General features: G+C 42.9%; 2 protein-coding genes across 16 annotated transcripts in view; one reads left to right on the top strand and one right to left on the bottom strand.

Annotated features, from left to right (window-relative positions):
• The window catches only part of MTRR (5-methyltetrahydrofolate-homocysteine methyltransferase reductase), a 172188-nt gene that overhangs the window by 103123 nt on the left and 45830 nt on the right, over window positions 1-23235 (top strand). For 5 of the 13 annotated variants that reach the window (XM_073332380.1, XM_073332381.1, XM_073332387.1 and 2 more), the window contains 2 exons: window positions 21960-22052; window positions 22142-22324. The exons of 4 other annotated variants lie outside the window; for them this stretch is intronic. In XM_073332380.1, the coding sequence (XP_073188481.1) occupies window positions 21960-22052; window positions 22142-22324 (276 nt within the window). Of the gene's footprint in view, window positions 1-1249; window positions 10672-10695; window positions 11327-12878; window positions 22053-22141; window positions 22325-22911; window positions 23008-23235 lie in introns of those variants that run through there. 4 more of the 13 variants (XR_012157386.1, XM_073332391.1, XM_073332390.1 and 1 more) reach the window with 4 other exon arrangements.
• LOC140907134 (uncharacterized) lies at window positions 2634-5387 on the bottom strand. Of its 3 annotated transcripts, none has more exons than XM_073332396.1 (3): window positions 5124-5387; window positions 3906-4872; window positions 2634-3323 (listed from the first exon to the last, which is right to left on the bottom strand). In XM_073332396.1, exons 2-3 carry the CDS (start codon window positions 4375-4377, stop codon window positions 3058-3060), a joined length of 738 nt encoding a protein of 245 aa, XP_073188497.1. In that variant the 5' UTR covers window positions 4378-4872; window positions 5124-5387; the 3' UTR covers window positions 2634-3057. The 3 variants fall into 3 exon arrangements, with proteins under 3 accessions (XP_073188497.1, XP_073188498.1, XP_073188496.1); XM_073332397.1 differs by having other exon boundaries at window positions 3906-4718; XM_073332395.1 differs by having other exon boundaries at window positions 3906-5387.

Below are 23235 nucleotides of genomic sequence, written 5' to 3'. Positions count from 1 at the left end.
AATACCTGGTGGACATGGATACAGCCTTCCAATAAATGATTGACAGAAACAGTATTTTTTTCCAAAACAAGGCATTTTTGGATTAGTATAAGCAATAATCTCTAAAGGTATGTCTACACTACGAAATTAGGTCGAATTTATAGAAGTCGTTTTTTTAGAAATCGTTTTTATATAGTCGATTGTGTGTCCTCACACAAAATTCTCTAAGTGCATTAACTCAGTGGACTGCTTCCACAGTACCGAGGCGAGCGTCGACTTCTTGAGTGTTGCACTGTGAGTAGTCCCACAGTTCCCGTAGTCTCTGCCGCCCATTGGAATTCTGGGTTGAGATCCCAATGCCTGATGGGGCAAAAAACATTGTCTCGGGTGGTTCTGGGTACATGTCGTCAGGCCCTCCCTCCCTCCCTTCGTGAAAGCAAAGGCAGACAATTGTTTCGCGCCTTTTTTCCTGAGTTAACTGTGCAGACGCCATACTGCAGCAAGCATGAAACCCACTCAGCTCACTGTCACCATGTGTCTTCTGGGTGCTGGCAGACGCGGTACTGCATTGCTACACAGCAGCAGCAATCCATTGCCTTGTGGCAGCAGACGGTGCAATAGGCCTGAAAACCATCGTCATTGTGTCCGAGGTGCTCCTGGCTGCCTTGGTAAGGTTGGTCAGGAGCGCCTGGCCAGACATGAGTGCAGGGACTAAATTAGGAGTGACTCGACCAGGTCATTCTCTTTAGGACTGCCTGCAGGACTATTGTACCATCTTACGGTGAGCAGGCAGGAGATGAGGATGGCTAGCAGTCCTACTGCACCGTCTGCTGCCTGCTAAAGATGTAAAAGACAGATGGAGTGTATCAAAACAAGAAATAGACCAGATTTGTTTTGTATTCATTTGCTCCCCCGTCCGTCCCTCCCTCCCTCCCTCCCTCCCTCTGTGAAATCAACGGCTGACAATCGTTCTGGTGAGGTCTGTCAGGGGCACCTTGAAAACTTTAATGGAGAGTCAGTCCTGCCTGAAATACCAGAGGGAGGGATAGCTTAGTGGGTTGAGCATTGGCCTGCTAAACCCAGGGGTTTGAGTTCAATCCTTGAGAGGGCCATTCTGTGTGACAGTTGTTTTTGTTTCTCCTTGATGTAAGGCCACCCCCTTTGTTGATTTTAATTCCCTGTAAGCCAACCCTGTAAGCCATGTCGTCAGTCGCCCCTCCCTCCATCAGAGCAACAGCAGACAATCGTTCCGCGCCTTTTTTCTGTGCAGACGCCATACCACAGCAAGCATGGAGCCCGCTCAGATTACTTTGGCAATTAGGAGCACATTAAACACCACCCGCATTATCCAGCAGTATATGCAGTGCCAGAACCTGGCAAAGAGAAACCGGATGAGTAGGCGACGTCAGTGCGGTGACGAGAGTGATGAGGACATGGACACAGACTTCTCTCAAAGCACGGGCCTTGGCAATGTGGGCATCATGGTGCTAATGGGGCAGGTTCATGCAGTGGAATGCCGATTCTGGGCCTGAGAAACAAGCACAGACTGGTGGGACCACATAGTATTGCAGGTCTGGGACGATTCCCAGTGGCTGCGAAACTTTCGCATGCGTAAGGGCACTTTCATGGAACTTTGACTTGATTTCCCCTGCCTTGAAGCGCATGAATACCAAGATGAGAGCAGTCCTCACAGTTGAGAAGCGAGTGGCAGTAGCCCTGTGGAAGCTTGCAACGCCAGACAGCTACCAGTCAGTCGGGAATCAATTTGGAGTGGGCAAATAGACTGTGGGGGCTGCTGTGATGCAAGTAGCCAACGCAATCAAAGATCTGCTGATATCAAGGTAGTGACCCTGGGAAATGTGCAGGTCATAGTGGATGGCTTTGCTGCAATGGGATTCCCTAACTGTGGTGGGGCCATAGACGGAACCCATATCCCTATATTGGCACCGGAGCACCAAGACGGCGAGTACATAAACCACACGGGGTACTTTTCAATAGTGCTGCAAGCACTGGTGGATCACAAGGGACGTTTCACCAACATCAATGTGGGATGGCCGGGAAAGGTACATGACACTCACATCTTCAGGAACTCTGGTCTGTTTCAAAAGCTGCAGGAAGGGACTTTCTTCCCAGACCAGAAAATAACCACTGGGGATGTTGAAATGCCTATAGTTATCCTTGGGGACCCAGCCTACCCCTTAATGCCATGGCTCATGAAGCCATACAAGGCAGCTTGGACAGTAGTCAGGAGCTGTTCAACTACAGGCTGAGCAAGTGCAGAATGGTGGTAGAATGTACATTTGGACCTTTAAAAGTGCGCTGGCGCAGTTTACTGACTTGCTTAGACCTCAGCAAAACCAATATTCCCACTGTTATTACTGCTTGCTGTGCACTCCACAATCTCTGTGAGAGTAAGGGGGAGATGTTTATGGCGGAGTGGGAGGTTGAGGCAAATCGCCTGGCCACTGGTTACGCGCAGCCAGACACCAGGGCAGTTAGAAGAGCACGGGAGGGTGCGGTGCGCATCAGAGAAGCTTTGAAGACCAGTTTCATGACTGGCCAGGCTCCGGTGTGAAAGTTCTGTTTGTTTCTCCTTGATGAAACCCCCCGCCCCTTGGTTCACTCTACTTCCCTGTAAGCTAACTACCCTCCCCTCCTCCCTTCGATCACCACTTGCAGAGGCAATAAAGTCATTGTTGCTTCACATTCATGCATTCTTTATTCATTCATCACACAAATAGGGGGATAACTGCCAAGGTAGCCCGGGAGGGGTGGTGAAGGAGAGAAGCACCAGGAGGGGTGGTGGAGGAGGGAAGGACAAAGCCACACAGCACTTTAAAACTTTAAAACTTATTGAATGCCAGCCTTCTGTTGCTTGGGCAATCCTCTGGGGTGGAGTGGCTGGGTGGCCGGAGGCCCCCCCCCAGCGCGTTCTTGGGCGTCTGGGTGAGGAGGCTATGGAACTTGGGGAGGAGGGCGGTTGGTTACACAGGGGCTGTAGCAGCGGTCTGTGCTCCAGCTGCCTTTCCTGCAGCTCAGCCATATGCTGGAGCATATTAGTTTGATCCTCCAGCAGCCTCAGCACTGAATCCTGCCTCCTCTCATCACGCTGCCGCCACCTTTCAGCTTCAGCCCTCTCTTCAGCCCGCCACCTCTCCTCCCGGTCATTTTGTGCTTTCCTGCACTCTGACATTGTTTGCCTCCACACGTTCGTCTGTGCTCTGTCAGTGTGGGAGGCAGGCATGAGCTCAGAGACCATTTCATCGCGAGTGCGTTTTTTCGCCTTCTAATCTTCACTAGCCTCTGGGAAGGAGAAGATCCTGTGATCCTTGAAACACATGCAGCTGGTGGAGGAAAAAAAAAGGGACAGTAGTATGTAAAGAGACACATTTTATAGAACATTGGGTACACTCTTTCAGGGTAAACCTTGCTGTTAACATTACATACATAGCACACGTGCTTTCGTTACAAGGTCACATTTTGCCTCCCCCTCACCGTGTGGCTAACCCCTCTTCCCTCCCCGTCGCTAACAGCGGGGAACATTTCTGTTCAGCCACAGGCAAACAGCCCAGCAGGAGGGGGCACCTCTGAATGTCCCCTTAAGAAAAGCACCCTATCTCAACCAGGTGACCATGAATGATATCACTCTCCTGAGGATAACACAGAGAGATAAAGAACGGATGTTGTTTGAACGCCAGCAAACATATATTGCAGTGCTTCGTTCTGCAATGATTCCCGAGTATGTGCTACTGGCCTGGAGTGGTAAAGTGTCCTACCATGGTGGATGGAATAAGGCTGCCCTCCCCAGAAACCTTTTGCAAAGGCTTTGGGAGTACATCCAGGAGAGCCACGAATGCCAGAGCAAATTTAATCATTAAACATGCTTGCTTTTAAACCATGAATACTATTTTAAAAGGTACACTCACCAGAGGTCCCTTCTCTGCCTGGCGGGTCCGGGAGGCAGCCTTGGGTGGGTTCGGGGGGTACTGGCTCCAGCTCCAGGGTGAGAAAGAGTTCCTGGCTGTCGGGAAAACTGGTTTCTCCGCTTGCTTGCTGTGAGTTATCTACGACCTCCTCCTCCTCCTCCTTCTCCTCCTCATCATCTTCCTCATCCCCAAAGCCTGCTTCCGTATTGCCTCCATCTCCATTGAAGGAGTCAAACAACACGGCTGGGGTAGTGGTGGCTGAACCCCCTAAAATGGAATGCAGCTCATCATAGAAGCGGCATGTTTGGGGCTCTGACCTGGAGCGGCTGTTTGCCTCTCTGGTTTTCTGGTAGGCTTGCCTCTCAGGTCCCTGTTGTGGTCTCTGTCCTTCATGCTCTGGGAGATTTTGACAAATGTTTTGGCATTTCGAAAACTGGAACGTAGTTCTGATAGCATCGATTCCTCTCCCCATACAGCGATCAGATCCCGTACCTTCCGTTCAGTTCATGCAGGAGCTCTTTTGCGATTCTGGGACTCCATCATAGTCACCTCTGCTGATGAGCTCTGCATGGTCACCGCTGCTGATGAGCTCTGTGCTCACCTGCAGCTTGCCACGCTGGCCAAACAGGAAATTGAAATTCAAAAGTTTGCGGGCCTTTTCCTGTCTACCTGGCCAGTGCATCTGAGTTGAGAGTGCTGTCCAGAGCGGTCACAATGGAGCATTCTGGGATAGCTCCCGGAGGCCAATACTGTCTGATTGCATCCACAGTACCCCAAATTCAACCCGGCAAGGCTGATTTCAGCGCTAATCCCCTTGTTGGGGGTGGAGTAAGGAAAATGATTTTAAGAGCCCTTTAAGTCGGAAAAAAGGGCTTCATCGTGTGGACAGGGTGCAGGGTTAAATCGATTTAATGCCGCTAAATTCGACCACAACTCCTAGTGTAGACTGGGGTAATACAGTAGTAATCTAAAAACACAACAAGTTAAAGAGCACCCCAGCCGCAATAACATACAGTTGAAATGGTTCTTAGTGGTTGCACCCTGTCACAGATGGCCAATCTGTCACAGGCTGCTGACAGCAATTTCTATACTCTTTAAATCTTATACATTTCTTTCACTATCAACACTCATACATATATCTTTATTAACCCACACATGCACACTAACATTATACTATGCTTTTCTATACTGTACTATATTTATAACTGGCAAGCTTACTCTGCTGACTTCTGCTGCTGCTGCCACTGCTGCTTCTTCAGGTCTGCTGCTGTTCTCTGCTTTGCTCTCTTCAGTTCCTACTCCTTCGGCTGCTCCACTCCTAACTGCCTGGCTGCCCGCTGACACACTGCCTTTTATAGTGTCCTGTCAGAACTTTCTAGATGCATGACATCATCAGATCTTTCCTGCACATGCTCAGTACCAAACATTACCTCACATTCTTGAACACATGCCAACATTCCACCCATGCTTACTGCCATTGTTTACCCCAGAGTTATGATTACCTCATCTGACCTTTCCCTTACTTTTGACCTTTCCACCTACATTTGTATTGCACATGCTCAGAAATATCATGTGACCTGCAGCTTCCAATAGTGACTCTTGCTTATTCAAAATGGAGGTCAGGAATGCAAGATGGACTGGAGAATTTCTCCAGTATCAGATTCACTCTCCAAAGCAGTCAGTCCAGCACCTTTTATTAAATGTACTATTGAAAAAAAATGTGTTTAGCAAAGTACAGAACAATTACAATCCTGACAGTTGAAAAGTGCATCAAATGCACAAACTACAGAAGTTCATACTATTAAGGAGATAATGTACATGATGTCTAATTTATCTGACTAGTAAAATAACCTGATGTATAATCTGTTTGTTTGTTTTATTATTCTGATATTAGTTTATAATCATACTCATACACTCTACCATATTAATAGAAACAAAAGAGGCATTTTATCCACCTTAATATGCAGTAAAAATTATACTTAGCTGATATTCGGTTATACCAGAAACAGCAAAAATAAATATCAGTAATAAATCATTTTCTTCACATTGTGACATTAACAAAAGATAGGATTTAATATCTGAAAAAAAGTTGTGTGGTGGTGGTAGTCAAGAAGTAGTAATTTCACTAGCCTCCATGTTTATGAGGAAAATAGCAGCTTCTGTGTACTGATGGATTTTATAGACCATATTTTTGGAGTTTTTTTTATTATAAGGAGACAAAGACCGCATACTTTTTTAAAAACACTAAAAGTGCAATAGTTCCATAAGTTCAGATGGGAATTTGTTTTATTACGCTGGCTATCTTCTCTCCTTCCTTCCTCCTCCCATCAAAAAATAAGGAACTCAGTATAAACTTGTGTATTGGTATAATATACAGTTTTTTTGGCAAAGCAAACCTTCCTTACTGTAAAATATACAGTAGTTAGTGATTAAATGACTTTAGAACAGGGGACACCAACATATCTTTCTGGTTATCTACCAGTGGTACACTTACACCTGTACCCATAACACACAGTCAAGTACAGAGGAGACCTTTCCCCTTCTGTTCTTCTTACAACTTCCATTTATAAGGGGAGCAAAGGTAGATTTTTATCGCGTGTTGCTGAGTGGCTGAAGTTAGTTGGTTCTGTGAATGCCCTGGAGGTGCGTGGAAATGTACTGATTGTCTTTTTTAAAATGGTGTAATTAAATTTTGGCTTCAGGGTTTTTTTAAGCTTTTCACTTACTGAAATCAAATAGCATGTTCTCTGAAGCTCAAAAGGTAAAATGAAATTTTAAATATTATATACGCTATGCACAGATGCCCTGGTCCTTCAAACAGTAGTGTTTGCAGGAGGAGGACCATAATTAACAAAAGAAATCCCACACCAAAATGGCTTTTACTTTCTGTTTGTGCTTTGTCTTTTCAGCATTCCTTTTGTTACCAATAATTCCAGATTTGCTCATTCTAGTTTGTTGGCATTTCAACTACTCAGGCTCCTTTACTTGAGCACCACAATACTTTATCTCAAACCAATCCATTTTCTAATTAATATGTATTCTATAATCAATTAGTCACCAATATATTTTTCTCCTTCTGTAAGAAAAGGAGCCAGGAAATATTTCCTGGAGTCCATTTTAGAAGTGCTTTCAATAACATATTTGTAACTCATTTCTTTCCCTTCTTCACATGTCATATCAACTTTGTTTTTTGTTTTGTTTGTTTTAATTTAAACACCATTCAAAGACTTTATCTAAACTAAAACAGAAGCAAGAGAGCATCTGTTTCTGCGGTGGTTTATTGTTCACCTGGTTATATTGTGTGGGAATAGTTACTATATGAGCCATTATAAAGAATAAATAATCCTATCTACAGTTAACACTCCACTACTTAGATATGTATGATTACACAGAGGAGACTGCTGAACAAAGTTTATTACCTTCAGAAATAGAGGACACAGGTAAATATTTAACGGTAAACATTTCCATGGGAGATCAGTGTTATTTTACATGTGGTATTTATGTGCATTGCCATCAACTCAAAGCTTGATTATTTTTGGAGCAGGTTTGTTTCATATACTATAAATACTGCAATAAAATATTCTTGGACATGTTGTTTTTGGACAATAGCCAAACCCTTTTCTTTTGCACTGATGTGGGCTAATTCCCATTCATTTCTGAAGAGTTTCAAACGTGTATAAAGACAATTCTTCCAATATTGTAGGAAAGTAGTAGATTTGTAGACCTTTTGTGTGTGGTGGTGGAAAAGACTAGAGTTTTGGACTCAAACATCTGCAGATCAGTTTTCCAGCCTGCTTCTGACTTAACTTTATAGGTTTAAGGCATGAATGCAGAGCTTTTGATTTTAATTTACACTGTGAGATTTGGAAGAGTAAGTGATGTGTTAGTAATGGGGAAAAAAAGCGAGGGTAAGTATTTGTATGTGAAGCATGAAATTGAATTGTTGCAATGTCAAATGATTTTCTGTTGGGTAATAAATTCTTAGCAAAATATTAATTGGGACAGGCAGAAACTGCATTTGCTGATGTAGAGGTGTTTAAGAGGATTTGTTGTCTAAGTTTACTCTCGTTTTTACTACTAAAGAAAATCATAATGTGTACTGTTTAACAAGCCAATATATTTGCTGCTGTGACTAATTTTCTACATATTATAATGATGCCAATAGCCTGTTGTTGTTAAGGGGCTGTTTGGGACAGCCAGGAATATTTCAGTTTAATCAAATTTTTATGTAGTTACAAGCCAAGGCATTTTAAGTTTTTAATGCTAGTCCATAGCCCCAGAGGGTATAACGACCTGCTGAAATGTTTTGTGAATGTAAAGCTGGTTTAAACGTTGCAACGTCCATATATTCAATCTAAAGATTTAAATAAGTTTACAGCTGTGGTTGCATGAGTCAGGGCTAGTGGTCATTGTCAGTAGCTCTTAAACATGTCATCTCAATTATCCTTCAATCCACTCTTGAACCAGGGAGGAGAAGCAAGATAGGTTCCATTAAATTTCTCTTCAGTTTTCTTTAGATGCTGCAGCAGAAGCTTATCTAGAATGATCTCTGATCAGGAGAAAAATCATTTGAAAGAGCATTCCTAGCAGCAAAAAAATCACAGCAAAATGGGAAAAAAATGCTATCAGAACCTAAGATGCGCGCACACACACAATATGCTCAAACAGTTCCACCTTAATTTACATTTATTGATTGATTCATTTGGAAAGATCTTATTAAATTTATTCCCCATGGTGGTGGTAGTAATACTTTTGCTGTTATAAAGCACTTTTCACTAGCAGATTTCAAAGCATATTGCAAAGGTGGATGAGCATTGGGGCCCTTACTCAGCAACACACTTGCATGGGCTTAAGTGCTTTATTGAATTGGAGTGTTAGTGAGTAGCAAATTTATCAGATTTAATCTTTTAACAAAAATGTCAACAAAATTTCCAAAATGAAACTGATTATTACAATGTGTCTGACACACACACATTTCAGAGGACACAAAGTACACAGTGATTGAGGGAAAGTGAAAGGGCATCATACTGCTTTATGTGCTCCCATTCTGTCTGAGCTGAATTTAAATACTATTTCCTTTCAAACATAGCACGTGCCTTCTTTGTAGGAATAACATTTGATACATAGTGATAAATTCTCTATAAGAGGAAGGATGTGTGCAGTGGTTAGAACAAAAGACTGAGAGCCAGAACTCCTGGCCTCTATTCCTAGTTCTGTTATGTATTGTGTGACCTTGGACAAGTCTCTTAACCAATCTGTACTTCACGTTACCTGTAGCTCCCACAAATAGTGAGATTTAATTATTGTTTGTAAAATACCAGGAGATCCTTAGATTAAAAATGTTCTGTAAGAGCAAAGTGTTATATGTGGCTTGTATAGACAGCAGGTGTACTCTTTCAAGGTGCATGAGCATATAAAAGGCAGAATTTGGCCTTCTGTATTTTGTCTGAGTTCCCTGAACTTTCTGGAGGACTCAGACTCTGGTGCTCAACTGGTATAAATTGGCAGAGCTTCATTAAATCAATGGAGCAACGCTAATATATGTCATTTGAGGATGTAGTCCTGGATGCATAACTGTGAAAGCTGCTACATCCACACATGACTTGACACATAATCTGTATTTCCAAGGAATCTCACACTCACCTTTTAAGCTGTATTTGAATTGGTAGATTTTCTTTGGCAAGTGCCCTTATGCTCTCCTGTGACTCTTTATAAAATGTGGCATGCTGACAGGTTTCCTTCCAAATACTGTGAGGAGCTGACCATAACAGAATTGTACCACAATACTGTAATTATTTAAATTTTTCTGTATTGTTAATGTTGCCTTCAAAGTTGGCAGAAAGGCATTTTAAATGTCTGTTAGGACGCTGACAGTTTTATCATACATCTTTTTCACATGATAAATAATATAAGTTTAAGTGTTAATTTTCATATTTAGCACCCAATCCTAACCATGGCTTGCATCATCTTTTGGGGCACGTAGGTCATCTGAAGTGACTGTGCATTGGGAGAGGTTAGGTTGGTGTGTAAGAGACTGAGGCAGGAAAAAGGAAATGGATGCACTCCACAGCATGAAGCTGCAAAGAAGATATAAATGAAGTGTAGTACCCTTCTTGCACAGCTCTATCAATAGGTCAGGAAGAAACCAAAACAACCAACAATGCTGCAATGTACTTTGTAGAGTGAGATGGTGCTCTCTCTGCTTCTTCCCCTCCCCTCCTCATTCCCACTTCAGGGCAGGGATAAAGGGTCCCTCTCACCCCCAGTGTCTTCTAGCTAGCTCCGTTTCTGAACAGAAAGCCAAGATGATGTCTTCAGGCTCCACATCCCCTTTAAATCAATCCTTCATGTGGGACGCAGTCTAACCCTTTCCTCCCATCTGTTTCCCCACACTGGGATGTTCAGATGGCATTAAGCAAGCTGTAAGCCTCCCCAGCATCATTTTTCAAAGCTTGAATGCATTTTATTGCAATTGGACTGGACAGATTCTGGGAATGGGAAAGAGGTAGGCAGCGGCCTAAGTTATGTATGACTGCCCTTTGGAGGCGGGGCTAGGGGAATTCTCTCTCAGGACACAGAGTAGCCTCTGTTGCTGAGGAGACCTGAGGGGCATGGAGTTTTCGTGATTGTGAGCAGAATCAGGCCCTTAGTGAGTATGGAAGGTTCTCTGGGTGTTGACTGTGTATGTTTTGATTGCCCTGAACATTTTGGAACCTATGGTAAAACATAGTGAAGAACACATTCCTATTAATAATAATAAATAATAAAAGTTCTTATATATTGCTTTTAGTCTTCAAAGTGCTGTACACACACTAAATGATCCTCACAATACTTCCAGTAAGTAGGTAGGTAGAACTATCTGCATTTTTTTAAAGATGAGGGAAAACTCAGAAGGAAAAAGAGGGAAAGTGACTGACCCAAGGCACAGAGGCAATTATTGTCAGATCTGAGACTATACTTGAGAGTTTGGTGCTAAGATCATGGGACTAATGTGTGTACTCCATGCTTTTTTCAAGTTCCAGTCGGTGTTTCCAACCAAACTGCTTAAAGTATATACTAAAAACAGACAAAAATTAGTGCTTTGAATTTGTGCTTAATCATCTGCTAAGATCCTAACTTTAAAATATACCACAGTTCTGTAAATCTGCAGTGTTTTGAGGAATGCATAAACACCCAGTGTCCAAACAGGAACATCTTGAAACCACGTAAAAAATCTTAGATCTTGCTCAAAAATATTATTTGAATTTCACAAATGGAATTTCACAAATTTCCATCCAACATTGTTTGCACCTGATTGATCAGTTCTGTTTTTAATCTTATTTTTGACAGTCCACAAATTTTGCTTAATAAATTCTTCAAGGGCTTGCTAATGTGCATTCCACATTAGGCATGTGTGAGCTGCATTGCAGCATTGCTGGAAAATTTTCCCTCAGTGATATCTATCAGGCAGTCTCTAGCGCCCTCTGGTGCTATGCACCAGATTAAGGGGTGATGCTAGGGGCCACACACCCTCTGTTCCTTCTTAGTGCCCATGACGGTTGCTGGAACAACTCCTCTTGCTTCAGCAAGGCTTCTTCTCGGTGGTTTTGTACTCTGTTTTATAGTTTGTTTGTTAGTTTTAAGTATAGTTAGTAAATATATAGTATAAGTAGTATTAGTGTAAATAGTTAGAACACCCTCTCTCCTATTGTTGAGGGGCTCTCTTGCCCATGGTGGATAAAAATCAATGTTTTTGGGTTTTTTTAATCTGTTTTTTTTTTATTTAAATCAGATTTTTTTGATAAAATGCTTTTTGAGGAAAAAACCTATCTAAAGATAGATTTAATTAAGATACATTATAGCTCAAAGATATCTCATCATGGAATAGGGATTATAAATTCTAATTCTGTAGTATGAGACAATATATTCATGTAATATTTAAGAAAAGTTTTGTAAATGAGTTCCAATAGTTCATGGATTAGGGATCCAATCTTATGGGGTTCCAAGGGCTTCTGTATAGATTATTTAGGTTAATCTTTCTATCTACCCAATGGGACTCAGTCTAAAAGATACCATCAGGGATGCTTAGTTTTGCAGTTCTGAAACTGTGGATTTGTGTCTCTAGAGATAACATGCTCGTTAACAGCAAAAATGTTTTTAAATGAATAACTAAATAATATAGAGGTGAGAATTAACAGACCTCAACCCTATTGTCCCTCTGCAAATGTGTGTGCACAGAGTCAATCCCTTACCTCTCTCTAAAAGTGAAAAGTTTCAGAAAGTTCAATGAATAGAAGATTGTTGGGGGCGGAAGAGATCTGGATAAGGAGAAGAAGTCTGGAGATAAATGTGAGAAGGGAGGGACAGGCAGTAGAAACAAAAGTGAAACTGTTTGAGCAACATATTCCAGAAGTCTTGAGGCCTTTCTGACTGTAACCTTAATTCATTTGAGATCTATCATACCATTCTCTCACTAGAATGGAAAACCTATAATGGCAGCAGGCTGTAAAAGAGACCCAGTTTGGGAATATTTTAATGAAGTTCCTCTACCTGTGGGTAAGACAGGCATGCGTGCAAAATGCAAACAGTGCAACAAAGAAATGCAAGGCCTGGTTGTCCAAATGAAACAACATCATGAGAAGTGTTCCTTCTCAGGAGGAAACTTCGTTGAAGATGATGAAAGGAACACGTCTAAACATGCAGGATCTTCAGGTTGGTAAACTTTTTTTATTTCATACCTCTTTCTTAAGGACTGCCTCTCTTCCTTCTGGACTATTATTGATTTCTTATGTTTGAGCAAAAAATATAGTTGTTACTCTATGTTACTATCATTTTAGATGTGGTTGTGATAAAAAAAATAGCTGAAATAGGCAAATCTTCCTTTTACAATTTCACCTTTAAAGTAGTACTGAGTGTCAGTGAATGCAATGAGTAATACTAAATGAGCAGTATGGTAATAATAATTAAATAACTGCATTGACTTATTTTGTTTAGGAGAATCCATCCTCAACATACAGGATTCTGAAGACTATCCACCTTCAAGATCACCATCATTTTCTATAGTTTGAGTTATATCGCCATCATCCAGAAACAACCATAGATAAGTTTGTGATTAAAAAAAAAAATACAAAAAGTAGTAATTGATGGAAAAAATTGCCCGGTTTGTTTATGCAACAAACTCTCCTTTCTGTATGATTGAGAACCCACACTTTATTAACATGGTTCAGTCATTAAGACCAGGATACAGTCCACCCAACACAGCAGATGTCATAGGCTGGATAAAGTGTATGAAAGAGAAATTGAGCAGTGTGCAAAAGGTCTAGAGGGTAAAATTGTTAACCTGAGTCTTGATGGGTGGAGCAATGTCTGCAATGATCCTGTTGTATGTGCTTGTGTGACAACAGAAGACGGGAATGTCTTCCTTACAGAAACAATTGATACATCAGGAAATGCACACATAGCAGAATACTTACAAGAAGTAGCAGTAAAAGCTATAACAAACTGTGGGGAAAATTTCAAATATCTAGTATGCAGCTTGGTCACAGACAATGCTGCAAATGTATCCAAGAACAAAATGCAGGGAAATAGCTGTTTTATCACTGACGCTGTTGAAATTTGGAAGGAACTGAGTGAGATCTTAAAGAGAAATATGCAATGACAGAGTTAAATTACAAGCATTAAAAAAAAGAATGGGACAAGCGCTATCTCCAGCTCATTTTCTAGGAAATATTCTCAATACTCTGTACCAGGGTCAAACCTTAACTGCTGAAGAAGAGGAGTTGGCTATGACATGGACATCCAGCAGTCATCCCTCCATAATGCCACCTATAATAAACTTCAGAGCTAAGGGTGAACCATTCAAGAAATATATGTTTGCTGATGATTTAAAAAAAGTCACACCACAGAACTGGTGGAATTCACTTAAGCACTTGGATTCAGAGACTGTTGAAGTGATAATATCACTTTTAACAGCAGTAGCTTCTTCTGGTGGTCTAGAAAGAATATTTTCTTCCTTTGGACTAATTCATTCCAAATTGAGAAATCATTTGGGACCTGAAAAAGCAGGAAAGCGTGTTTTTCTTTTCCAGATTATGAACAAACAAGAAAATGAAGGTGAAGATGACTGAGTTAGCTGCAGAAGCCAATATTTTAAGTTTCTCATGTTGACCTGGCTGACATAGTCGATTTAATTTTTGTTTTGTTTTTTTAAATATTTCATTTAACTATTTTAGTTAAAAGCAATTTAAACAAAAGCAAACCTGATTTTAAAAAACTTAAATGTTTAAATTCAAAAATTCATATGCTTGTTTTGTTAAAATATTATCTGTTCGCTGTTTAAAGAAAAAAAATCCAGAATAGATACCGTTGTTGTTTTAGTTTAAATAAAACAATTTAAATGTCTCTGTCTGGTGATGTTCTCCTCCTAATACAGCGTGGCAAGAAAATCCTCCAAATATTAATGATTAACCTGTTGAATTGGAGATAGTTCACCTCCCAATGACTTCATAAATATCTGCTTCAGTTACCTGTGGTAAATGAAATAACCAAACAATCATTCATTTTCTGATATAGCTGTAAAACTAATCTGAAAAGTTTTCAGAATAAATAATTTAAAAAATATATAATGTGTACCTTCCAAAAATGAAACCTAATCTATCTCTGAGTTGTGAAGAATATGTATTAAGGTTATAACAGCCACCAAGAATGCACTTTTATGTAGATATCCATGATTAAATCAAGTCTTCCTGACGTGATTTAAATCATGATTTAAATCAATTTGATTTAAATCAAATCCACCCTGCTTCCACCCTGCTTTTGCCCCTGGGGCTGGGCACACCCCAGTCTCTGGGCTTCAAACCTTGTGCCTCCTGTGGCAAACCTATGCCTGTGAGCGACCCACGCTCCAGTTGTCTGGAATGTTTGGGGAAAATTCCCATGAGAGACCAGTGCCAGATTTGTCAGGACTTTAGACCCCTTACAAAAATGGAAAAGAGAGGTAAGACTGAAGGCTATCCTAATGTAAGCCATCAAGCCATTCCAATTCTGCACTGAGCATGTCAGCCTCGGTACGAACCATTCCTCTGGCACTGCACGCTGCTCTGTACCATTCCCCATCTCCGGTGCTGAGGAAGAAGCACAAAAAGCAATGCACCGACAAAGGGCGTTCACCAGTGGAGAAGAAGGACAAACATGGCAAAGGCAATGGAGTGCAACCTGCTCCAGGCCACTTCTCCATCCATGGTCCCATAGCACCACCGTCAACTCTGCCCAGAGTTTCAAGTCCAGTGCGGGACCCTCTCCTGACAGCCAGAAGCCACCATGGCACCAACAGATTGACAGTACTGTCAATCTCTGAGGCCTTTGCAGCACAGGGACTTATTGGCACTCCCGGTTCCACCAACTCTGATGGGACAGCTGCCATCTCCACTGACTGTGAGCAGGAGGGAGCATGGGGCACAAGCCATGCCTGATACCCTCTTCGTGACCATCTCCATTGTGCCACTGGTCTCCAGATCCTTGGCACCGAATGGAGAGAGAGAGGGGGGTACCACTCCACCGTGGTTGCCTTGTGGGGACTCTGAATCTGAGGTGGAACGCTATGTCCAGCAAAAGGGCCAATACCGGTACCCATTCTGTGCATCTCCGGACATCGGTCAGTACTGGTCAGCCCCCCAGTGCCTGGCCAAGTGAACAGTGGTCTGTGCAGTGGCCTTTCTGGAACCCTTGGAGGTTTCCCCAGTATTGGGTCACCCCTCCCATTGATCTTACTTGGTGGCTTCCAAGCGGCTGGCTACTGCTCCTTCCTGCTCAGTACTGGACCCAACTCCTGTACCGACCCCGGTACCGATGTTCAGGATGTGGCTTCCTTCGACATTCTTGGGGCTGAGGAAAAGGAAAAAGCCCCTCCTCCGGTACAAGCCGCTCTTGCCGCCTCCTCCCCAGACAAGTCAATCTCTGAGCCGAGTAGCTCACTTCCGCAGGATGACATCATGGTCTATTAGGACCTTCTGAAGCTGATAGCAGCTAATCTGGGGGTAGAGATTGAGGAGTTTAAGGAATCATCCCACAGCCTTATCGACATGGCTGAAGCAACTCCTAACTTGCCCATTAATGAGGCCAGTCAAGGCCCTGTGGCAAACTCCTCCTTCTCTGCCCCACACCTCAAAGAGTGCTAAAAAGAAATTTTATGTGCCAGCCAACAGGTACGAGTACCCATACTCCCACCCTCCTCTAGGGTCCCTCGTGTCAGTGGCCAACAAGAGGGCCAGACAAGTGCTACCCCCAAACAAAACAATGCAAGAAAGCTGGACCTGTTTGGAAGGAAAGTTTATTCAACAGGTAGTTTATAGCTGCATATCTCAAACCAGCAATCCCTACTGAGGAGATATGACTATAATCTGTGGGACTCCTTGTCCAAGTTCAGAGACTCTCTGCCTCATGACTCAAGGCAGGAATTCTCTGCTGTCTTAAAGGACAGTCAGAATGTTGCCAGGACCTCACTCCAGGTAGCACTGGTTGCAGCTGACCCAGCAGGTAGGACAGTGGCCTCCACTGTCACCATAAGGCTATACTCTTGGCTTCAATCCTCAGATCTCCCTCACGAGGTCCAGCAATCAATCCAGGATCTCCCTTTTGAAGGCTCCTCATTATTTTTGAGATAGATGGACATGAGACTATATGGCCTGAAGGACTCAAGGGCCCCCTGCCCTTGAGTCCCTGGGCCTCTATGCTTCATCTACTTCAAGGAAGCATTTCAGGCCCCAACAGCCACCACACTTCTCGGCTTCACCTCTGAGACAGAACCCTTTTAAACAAAGGGAGAGATTACCAGCAACGTCAGCCGCTTCCTTCCACCTCAACTTCCCAGCCGGGTTGCATGGGTACTCCAGTGGGCCCACGCAGGCCTTTTGAAGATGCGCCCAAGGGTGCCATACCAGTTTTCGTCTCAGATCCTGCCTCCCCCTGATTTTTGGACTGACTATCCTGCTTCTGCCTGGTGTGGTCCTGCATAACATCGGACTGCTGGGTGCTAAATACAGGGATGGTTGGCTATGCCCTCCAGTTTTCATCCACCCCTCCTTCCTACACCCCAGTGCTGTCCCTCTTCAGGGACCCTTCTCATGAGCAGGTCCTCATCTAGGATGTGCAGACCATTCTACAGATGGGGGCCGTGGAGGAGGTTCCTCAAGACATGAGGGAAGGGGTTTTATTCACAAGATTTCCTAATCCCAAAATCCAAGGGAAGGCCTTCAACTCATTCTGGACCTATGTCATCTCAACAAATATCTCAAGAAACTGAGGTTTCACATGGCCTCCATTATTCCCTTCCTGTTTCCAGGGGATTGGTACACCACTCTCGAGTTTAAGAACACTTACTTTCACATTTTTATCTTTCATGGCCACAGGAGAGTTCTCATGTTTATTGTAAACCAAACGTACTACCAATTCACAGCCCTTCCCTTCAGCTGATCTGCAGCCCCCTGGGTCTTCATGAAGTGCATGGTAGTGGTAGCTGCCTTCCTCAGACTGTGAGGAATTCAGGTCTGCCCGTACCTCGACAACTGGCTGATCAAGGGTCATTCAAAGGCTCAAGTAAAGAACAACATCAGCATGGTCCAAGCCACCTTCTGAGCGCTGGGCCTGTTGATAAACCAGCAAAGGTGGACTCTTATTCCAGTTTAGAGAACAGAATTTATCAGGGCAGTGCTCAACTTGATCCAAGCCAGAGCCTTCCTCTTGGAGGCCTGTTTCCAGACTGTTGGACCTGATATCCAAGGTCATGGTCCACCCATTTACAATAGTCGAGTTTGCCTTAAGCTACTGGGGCACATGGCCGCATGCACTTACGTGGTCCAGCATGCAGGTTTGGCCTCAGGCCCCTGCAGATGTGGCTAGCTTCAGTTTACTTCCCGAACAGACACCATTTGGACTTGGTGGTCACTGTTCCATCCCTGGTCCGTGCCTCACCCAAGTTCAGTAATGATGGGAGTCCCCTTTGTGGCCCCCACAGCTGTCAGGGTCCCTAGAGTCGGACGCATCAGTCCTAGGTTGGGGAGCCCACCTGGACAGCCTGAGGACTCAGGGCCTGTGGTCCCAGGAAGAACTTTCCCTGCACATAAACGTCAGGGAACTCAGGGCGGTTTGCTTAAGCTGCCAAGTCTTCCTTGCTCAGATCTCAGGTAGGTGGTGCAAGCTTTGACGGACAACATTGTGGCCATGTTCTGTATCAACAAGCAGGGAGGAGCTCAATCCTCCACCCTGTGTCAGGTGGCCATCCATCTATGAAACTTCTGCATGAAGCACTCCATCCACCTCAAGCCTTCACATCTTCTGGGAGCCTGGAATACACTTGTGAATGACCTCAGGAGATTCTCTTCCTCTCACCACAAGTGGTCCCTTCACCCAGAGGTCACCAGGTTCATCTTCCAAAGGTGGGGCTCTCCCCAGATAGATCTGTTCATGACCAAGCATAACAGGAAATGCAATTAGTTTTGCTCACTGTGGGGGCACAGCCCAGGCTCCCTCTGTGAAGTCTTCCTGCTTCCATGGACAGAACTCCTGTTCTACGCATTTCCCCCCGTCCCTCTGGTTCACAAGGTCCTCCTGAAAATCAAATGGGAGAAGGCGAGTGTTATTCTTACAGCCCCGGTGTGGCCACACCAACAGTGGTTTGGCACACTACTAGATCCATCAGTAGCAACCCTGCCTCCGCTCCATCCAGACCTGATCTCACAAGACCACAGCCAGTTACTCCACCCAAACCTCGACTCCCTTTCCCTAACTGCATGGATGCTACATGGCTGAACCTGGAGGAGCAGGCCTGTTTCGAACAAATTCACCAGGTCTTGCTAGGTAGTAGGAAGCCATCCACTACGGCAGGGGTTCTCACAACAATTTTTTTGGTAGCCTCAGAGTGCAGCCACCAGCTTTTGTTGGTGGCCGCTCTGACAGTTTTTTTCCTAAAATAATTAACTTTAGGAAAAACACACAAAATATACATGTCCAAATATCGTAATTTATTTATGTAGAGTTTCTTTTTGCAGACTCAATAATAAAAATAATGTGCAGTTGTGTCTATTTTTTTTACTGGATCTAAACAAATAGAAATGGTGCTTTGCACATTCTTGTCTTTTTTGTTGTTTCTTTCGCGGTGTTCTTCAAGGACAAAGTCCAAGTACGCCTGCACCCAGCCTTCCTGCCAGAGGTGGTTTTGCAGTTCGATAGCAACCAGGTCATTTTCTTGTCAGTCTTCTTCTCGAAGCCTCCCAAGAACTCAGAAGAACACCAGATTCACTTAGATGTTAAGCATGCCCTCATCTTCTATATTGAGAGGACTAAATCCTTTTGCAAATCCACACAAATCTTTGTAGCAGTTAGCAGAAAGGGTGAAAGGACTTCCAGTGTCAGCCCAGAGGATCTCATCCTGGGTAATCTCCTGCAATTGGGCATGTTATGAACAAGCGAAGGTCCCACTTCCTGCCATCATAACTGCACGCTCCGTGAGTGCTCAGACCTCTTCAGCAGCATTCCTCGCACAGGTTCCAATCTACAGGGTCGCAACTTGGCTGTTGATGCATCCCTTTGCATCCCACTATGCCATCACTCAACAGGTTCAAGACGATGCTAGGTTCAGAAGAGCCGTGTTGCAGTCAGCATGTCCGTGAACTCCAAGCTCACCTCCTGAGGCACTGCTTGTGATTCACCTAACGTGGAATGGACATGCGCAGCACATCTCAAAAAACAACAGTTACAAAAGGTTAGTAACCACGGGGTTTTTTTTAATTTTAAAACGATTGACTGATCTTCTAAACACAGTAGTTTGTGAGTTGAAAGTTTAGTTCCTTTCTTCTGAAGAGTTTTGTGTTAGGAAAAAAAAGCTAGCTTTCATTCTGGGTTTTCTTTTTCTAACATAGTCTATGTTAGTCAGATGGAGATGCCCATGGATTGCATTGGCAGCTGCTTCTGAAAGTCAGTGAAATTGTGATTTATGTAGGTTTGTGTTGGACCAAGAACTTCTCTCATTAGTATTTCTTATGGGATGCGGGTAACTGCTTATATAATTGAGATTAGTCCCAAATGATTTGATAGCCTTTTTATCACACTGAAAAGTCTTAACAAGGAAAGCTTAAAATGTTTGATGAATAATAGTGCATTGCATACACATGTACTTTTTGTGATTTGTTAGTTGTGTATAGTAAAATGTGTATCCCATTTTAATTAAACCAACCCATAAGAATGTACTGGCATACTGTTGATTTGGGGTAAAAGTTTGATATTCCAAAGCTTTAATTTTAATGTGACTTCACCCAAAACATTACAGTATTGTTGGTAAACAGATGTGAAGCTAAAATGTTTGGTTCTCTTAAACACCTGAAAATTCAGATGTTTAGAAAAGCTGATCCAAAATATCCAAACGTTTTGAAGGCTTTGTCTGCAGTGACGTCTCCCTTCCTCTGACTGATCCCAGGACCCCCTCATTGCCCCTGTCTTCTCATATCTTTGATGTTTCAGACCAGGGCCCCTCTTCTGCCAACCCTAGGCAACATTTCAGCTTTTGTTGGGGGAAACCAAGGCCCTCTTCCCAGCTCAAGCAGCATCAGAATTTTGCATGGCAATTCCCCCACACCAATCCAGGAAGCCCTTCTAGCAGCGACAGGACACAGGTCCACTTGTGATCTTTCTGGTAAGCAGGGCTACCCAGAGTCATGCATTTGCTCTGCTCCCTGGTGCCTTCTCACAGCCTCGTTGGAACATCATCTACCCAGTTGGCTTACACACAATCAATAATAATGAGCAGCAGCAGCAAGATTTTCCCTGCAGTGACCATTCTTAGCCATCATTGGCTATTGTGAAACGATGGCAGCTAACTGCTTTGCCTCCTTCCATCAGAGAGAGCGTGGGGAGGGAATGAATTAGGAGGGGAACAGAATTAGCCAAAGGGGAGAACAATTTGGGAGAGCTAAGTTCAGGGAAAGGAGCAAAACTATGATTTTTCCCACAGGTAAGCATCCTACTGTGCAGATCTCCTGGCAGAAACTAGCTCATGTCTTTTGTTCCATGGCAAATGTCTCTTGAAGAATTAATTGGAACTTGGCAGGTTTGACTTTGGGTAAAGTGGAATTGGGACTCTTGAGAGATGCTACCAGATGTGGTGGGTCCCACAATGCCATTGGAAAAGTGTAAAGGGGAGAGAAAAGTGGTCATTGGGTGGGAAGTATAACGAATGAAGGGTTTTAGATATGTTAGGAACAAATATGGACTGTCTTGGGACCTCCCTGATTCCTTCCCTTCACCAGGGGAAGTCAGATGATGAGAGAGAGGGGGTTCTGGTAGCCATATTTTAAAATAGGTTATGTTAAAGGGATGAGTGAAACTTTGGATCTGTGCTTATGTTATTAACTGAATCCATTTGTACAAACCTAGTGTTTATTTCTCATCCCTATAGCATTTCTTTAGATCTTGAAATACTCTCCATATCTCACTTTAAAAAGTTAATAGAATTTTCAACACCAAATTGTGCAGTGATTATATGAAATATTTCTAAAACAAAAGTTAAACAGAAAGTCACAGATAAAAACCAAGTACAGAGCTTTTTATTTTTGGCATTATTTTTAGCAGTAAAACTAACTCCCCGTGATTTAGTATTGCCAAGATTACTCCTATAAAGTTGGAAATGATAGATATGCAGTATGCTGAAAATGGCTTGAGCAGATTTTTCTCCCCAAATATTTGTGTAATGCTTCTAGTGAAAGATACTAAGGATGATATCCTTCACTTCCATTATTCAGGATTGTAGGGAGGGATTTTCAAAAGGGCTCATTGTTGGTCTCACTCCTCTCCCTTTGAAGTCAATGGCAAAGCTCCCGTTGATGTCCGTGATAGCAGAGTTAAGTCAGTGCTGAGTGCTTTAGAGTGAAGTCCCCTTTATGCTGTTTTGCCGCCATAAAGTGCAAATGAGAATCGGGTCCTCAGAGTTTAGATGATCTGTGAATGTAATAGTTGCAGTACTGACTGAATGAAAGACGGGGTTTCCACGTTATGTGTACATGTGTCTTTTTTCCCTTGTGCATTTAGACAGAAACTCCAAGAAGAGCATACGGACTGGAAGTTTGGAGAGACATGGCTGTTTTTTGGCTGCCGGCATCAGGACAGAGACTACTTATTCAGGCAGGTTCTGTAGGTAGTATTGGAACTCTGTTGCACCTTGTATTTATGCTTTGGATACTGATTTCTAACGTTTTTGCATTGTCTTTCAGAGATGAGCTCAGAAGTTTTGTTGAAAATGGCACATTAACTCATCTTAAGGTTTGTTTCTCAAGAGACCCTCCAGCTGCAGCAGAAAAAAAACCAACTAAATATGTGCAGGACAACATTCGACTTTGTGCTAAAGAGGTTGCCAGAGTCCTGCTGAAGGAGAGAGGTTGTTTCTATGTATGTGGGTGAGTAGACTAGAGTTTGAATGCCTAACAGAGGGAGCATTTAATAGAAATTGTTGAATACATTTGAAAGACTTGCAATAGCATCAAGTAAATGACTGGCATTTACAATACAGTAGAACCTCAGAAATACGAACATCTCGGGAATGGAAGTTCGTAACTCTGAACAAAACTTCATGGTGGTTCTTTCAAAAGTTTATAACTGAACATTGCCTTAATACTGCTTTGAAACTTTACTATGAAGAAGAAAAACGCTGCTTTCCCTTATTTTCTTTTAGTAGTTTACGTTTAACACAGTATTATGCTTTTTTAGACTTTTTTTTTTGTCTTGTCTCTGCTGCTGCCTGATTGTGTGCTTCCAATTCCAAATGAGGTCTGTGGTTGACTGGTCAGTTCATAACTCTAGTGTTTGTAACTCTGAGGTTCTACTGTACTGAAATATTCCTGTTTTTTAGAGTGTTAACTTTATGGTATAATGTTAATCATCCAGCCCTACAGCTTAATCTTTTTCTTAGGTTATGGCCAAGTATTCCACTACTCTATTGATTGTTCTCACCATAATGTTTCAGAAATGTTTCTTGTTCATGTAGGGTTTTCCAGTTAAAATAGGACAGGCTACAAGCAAATGGTGTAACTCTTGTGAAAGTGGAAGATATACACATATATACATGTAATGAATTATGGAGGTATGTGATAACAGCCCTTCAGCTGGCACTCTATAGGTTTGGAGGTACAGAGCAGCAGCCTGCTACCCAGGATATCTTCCCTTGGAGAATTCCATTAGCCTTCTTTTCCTGCCCTTGTGGGGCTTTAGGGAATGTTTTCTGTAACGGTAACATCCTTATGGTGTGAGGTTTTTATGTACGGAGATCTAACACACTTGCAGGTGCAGGATTTTTGGGAGCATCTCTCTG

This window comes from Lepidochelys kempii, chromosome 2 (genome assembly GCF_965140265.1).
Source record: "Lepidochelys kempii isolate rLepKem1 chromosome 2, rLepKem1.hap2, whole genome shotgun sequence".
NCBI lineage: Eukaryota > Metazoa > Chordata > Testudines > Cheloniidae > Lepidochelys > Lepidochelys kempii.
This window is presented reverse-complemented; position numbering and strand designations above follow the sequence as displayed.

Excerpts from the sequence above, each read along its gene's own strand:
- LOC140907134 (XM_073332395.1), bottom strand. The coding sequence starts at position 4,377 with ATGGGGAGAGGAATCGATGCTATCAGAACTACGTTCCAGTTTTCGAAA. Across the intron at positions 3,324-3,905 it reads AGGCAGAGAAGGGACCTCTG|CTGCATGTGTTTCAAGGATC; the intron begins GTGAGTGTACCT and ends TTCCTCCACCAG.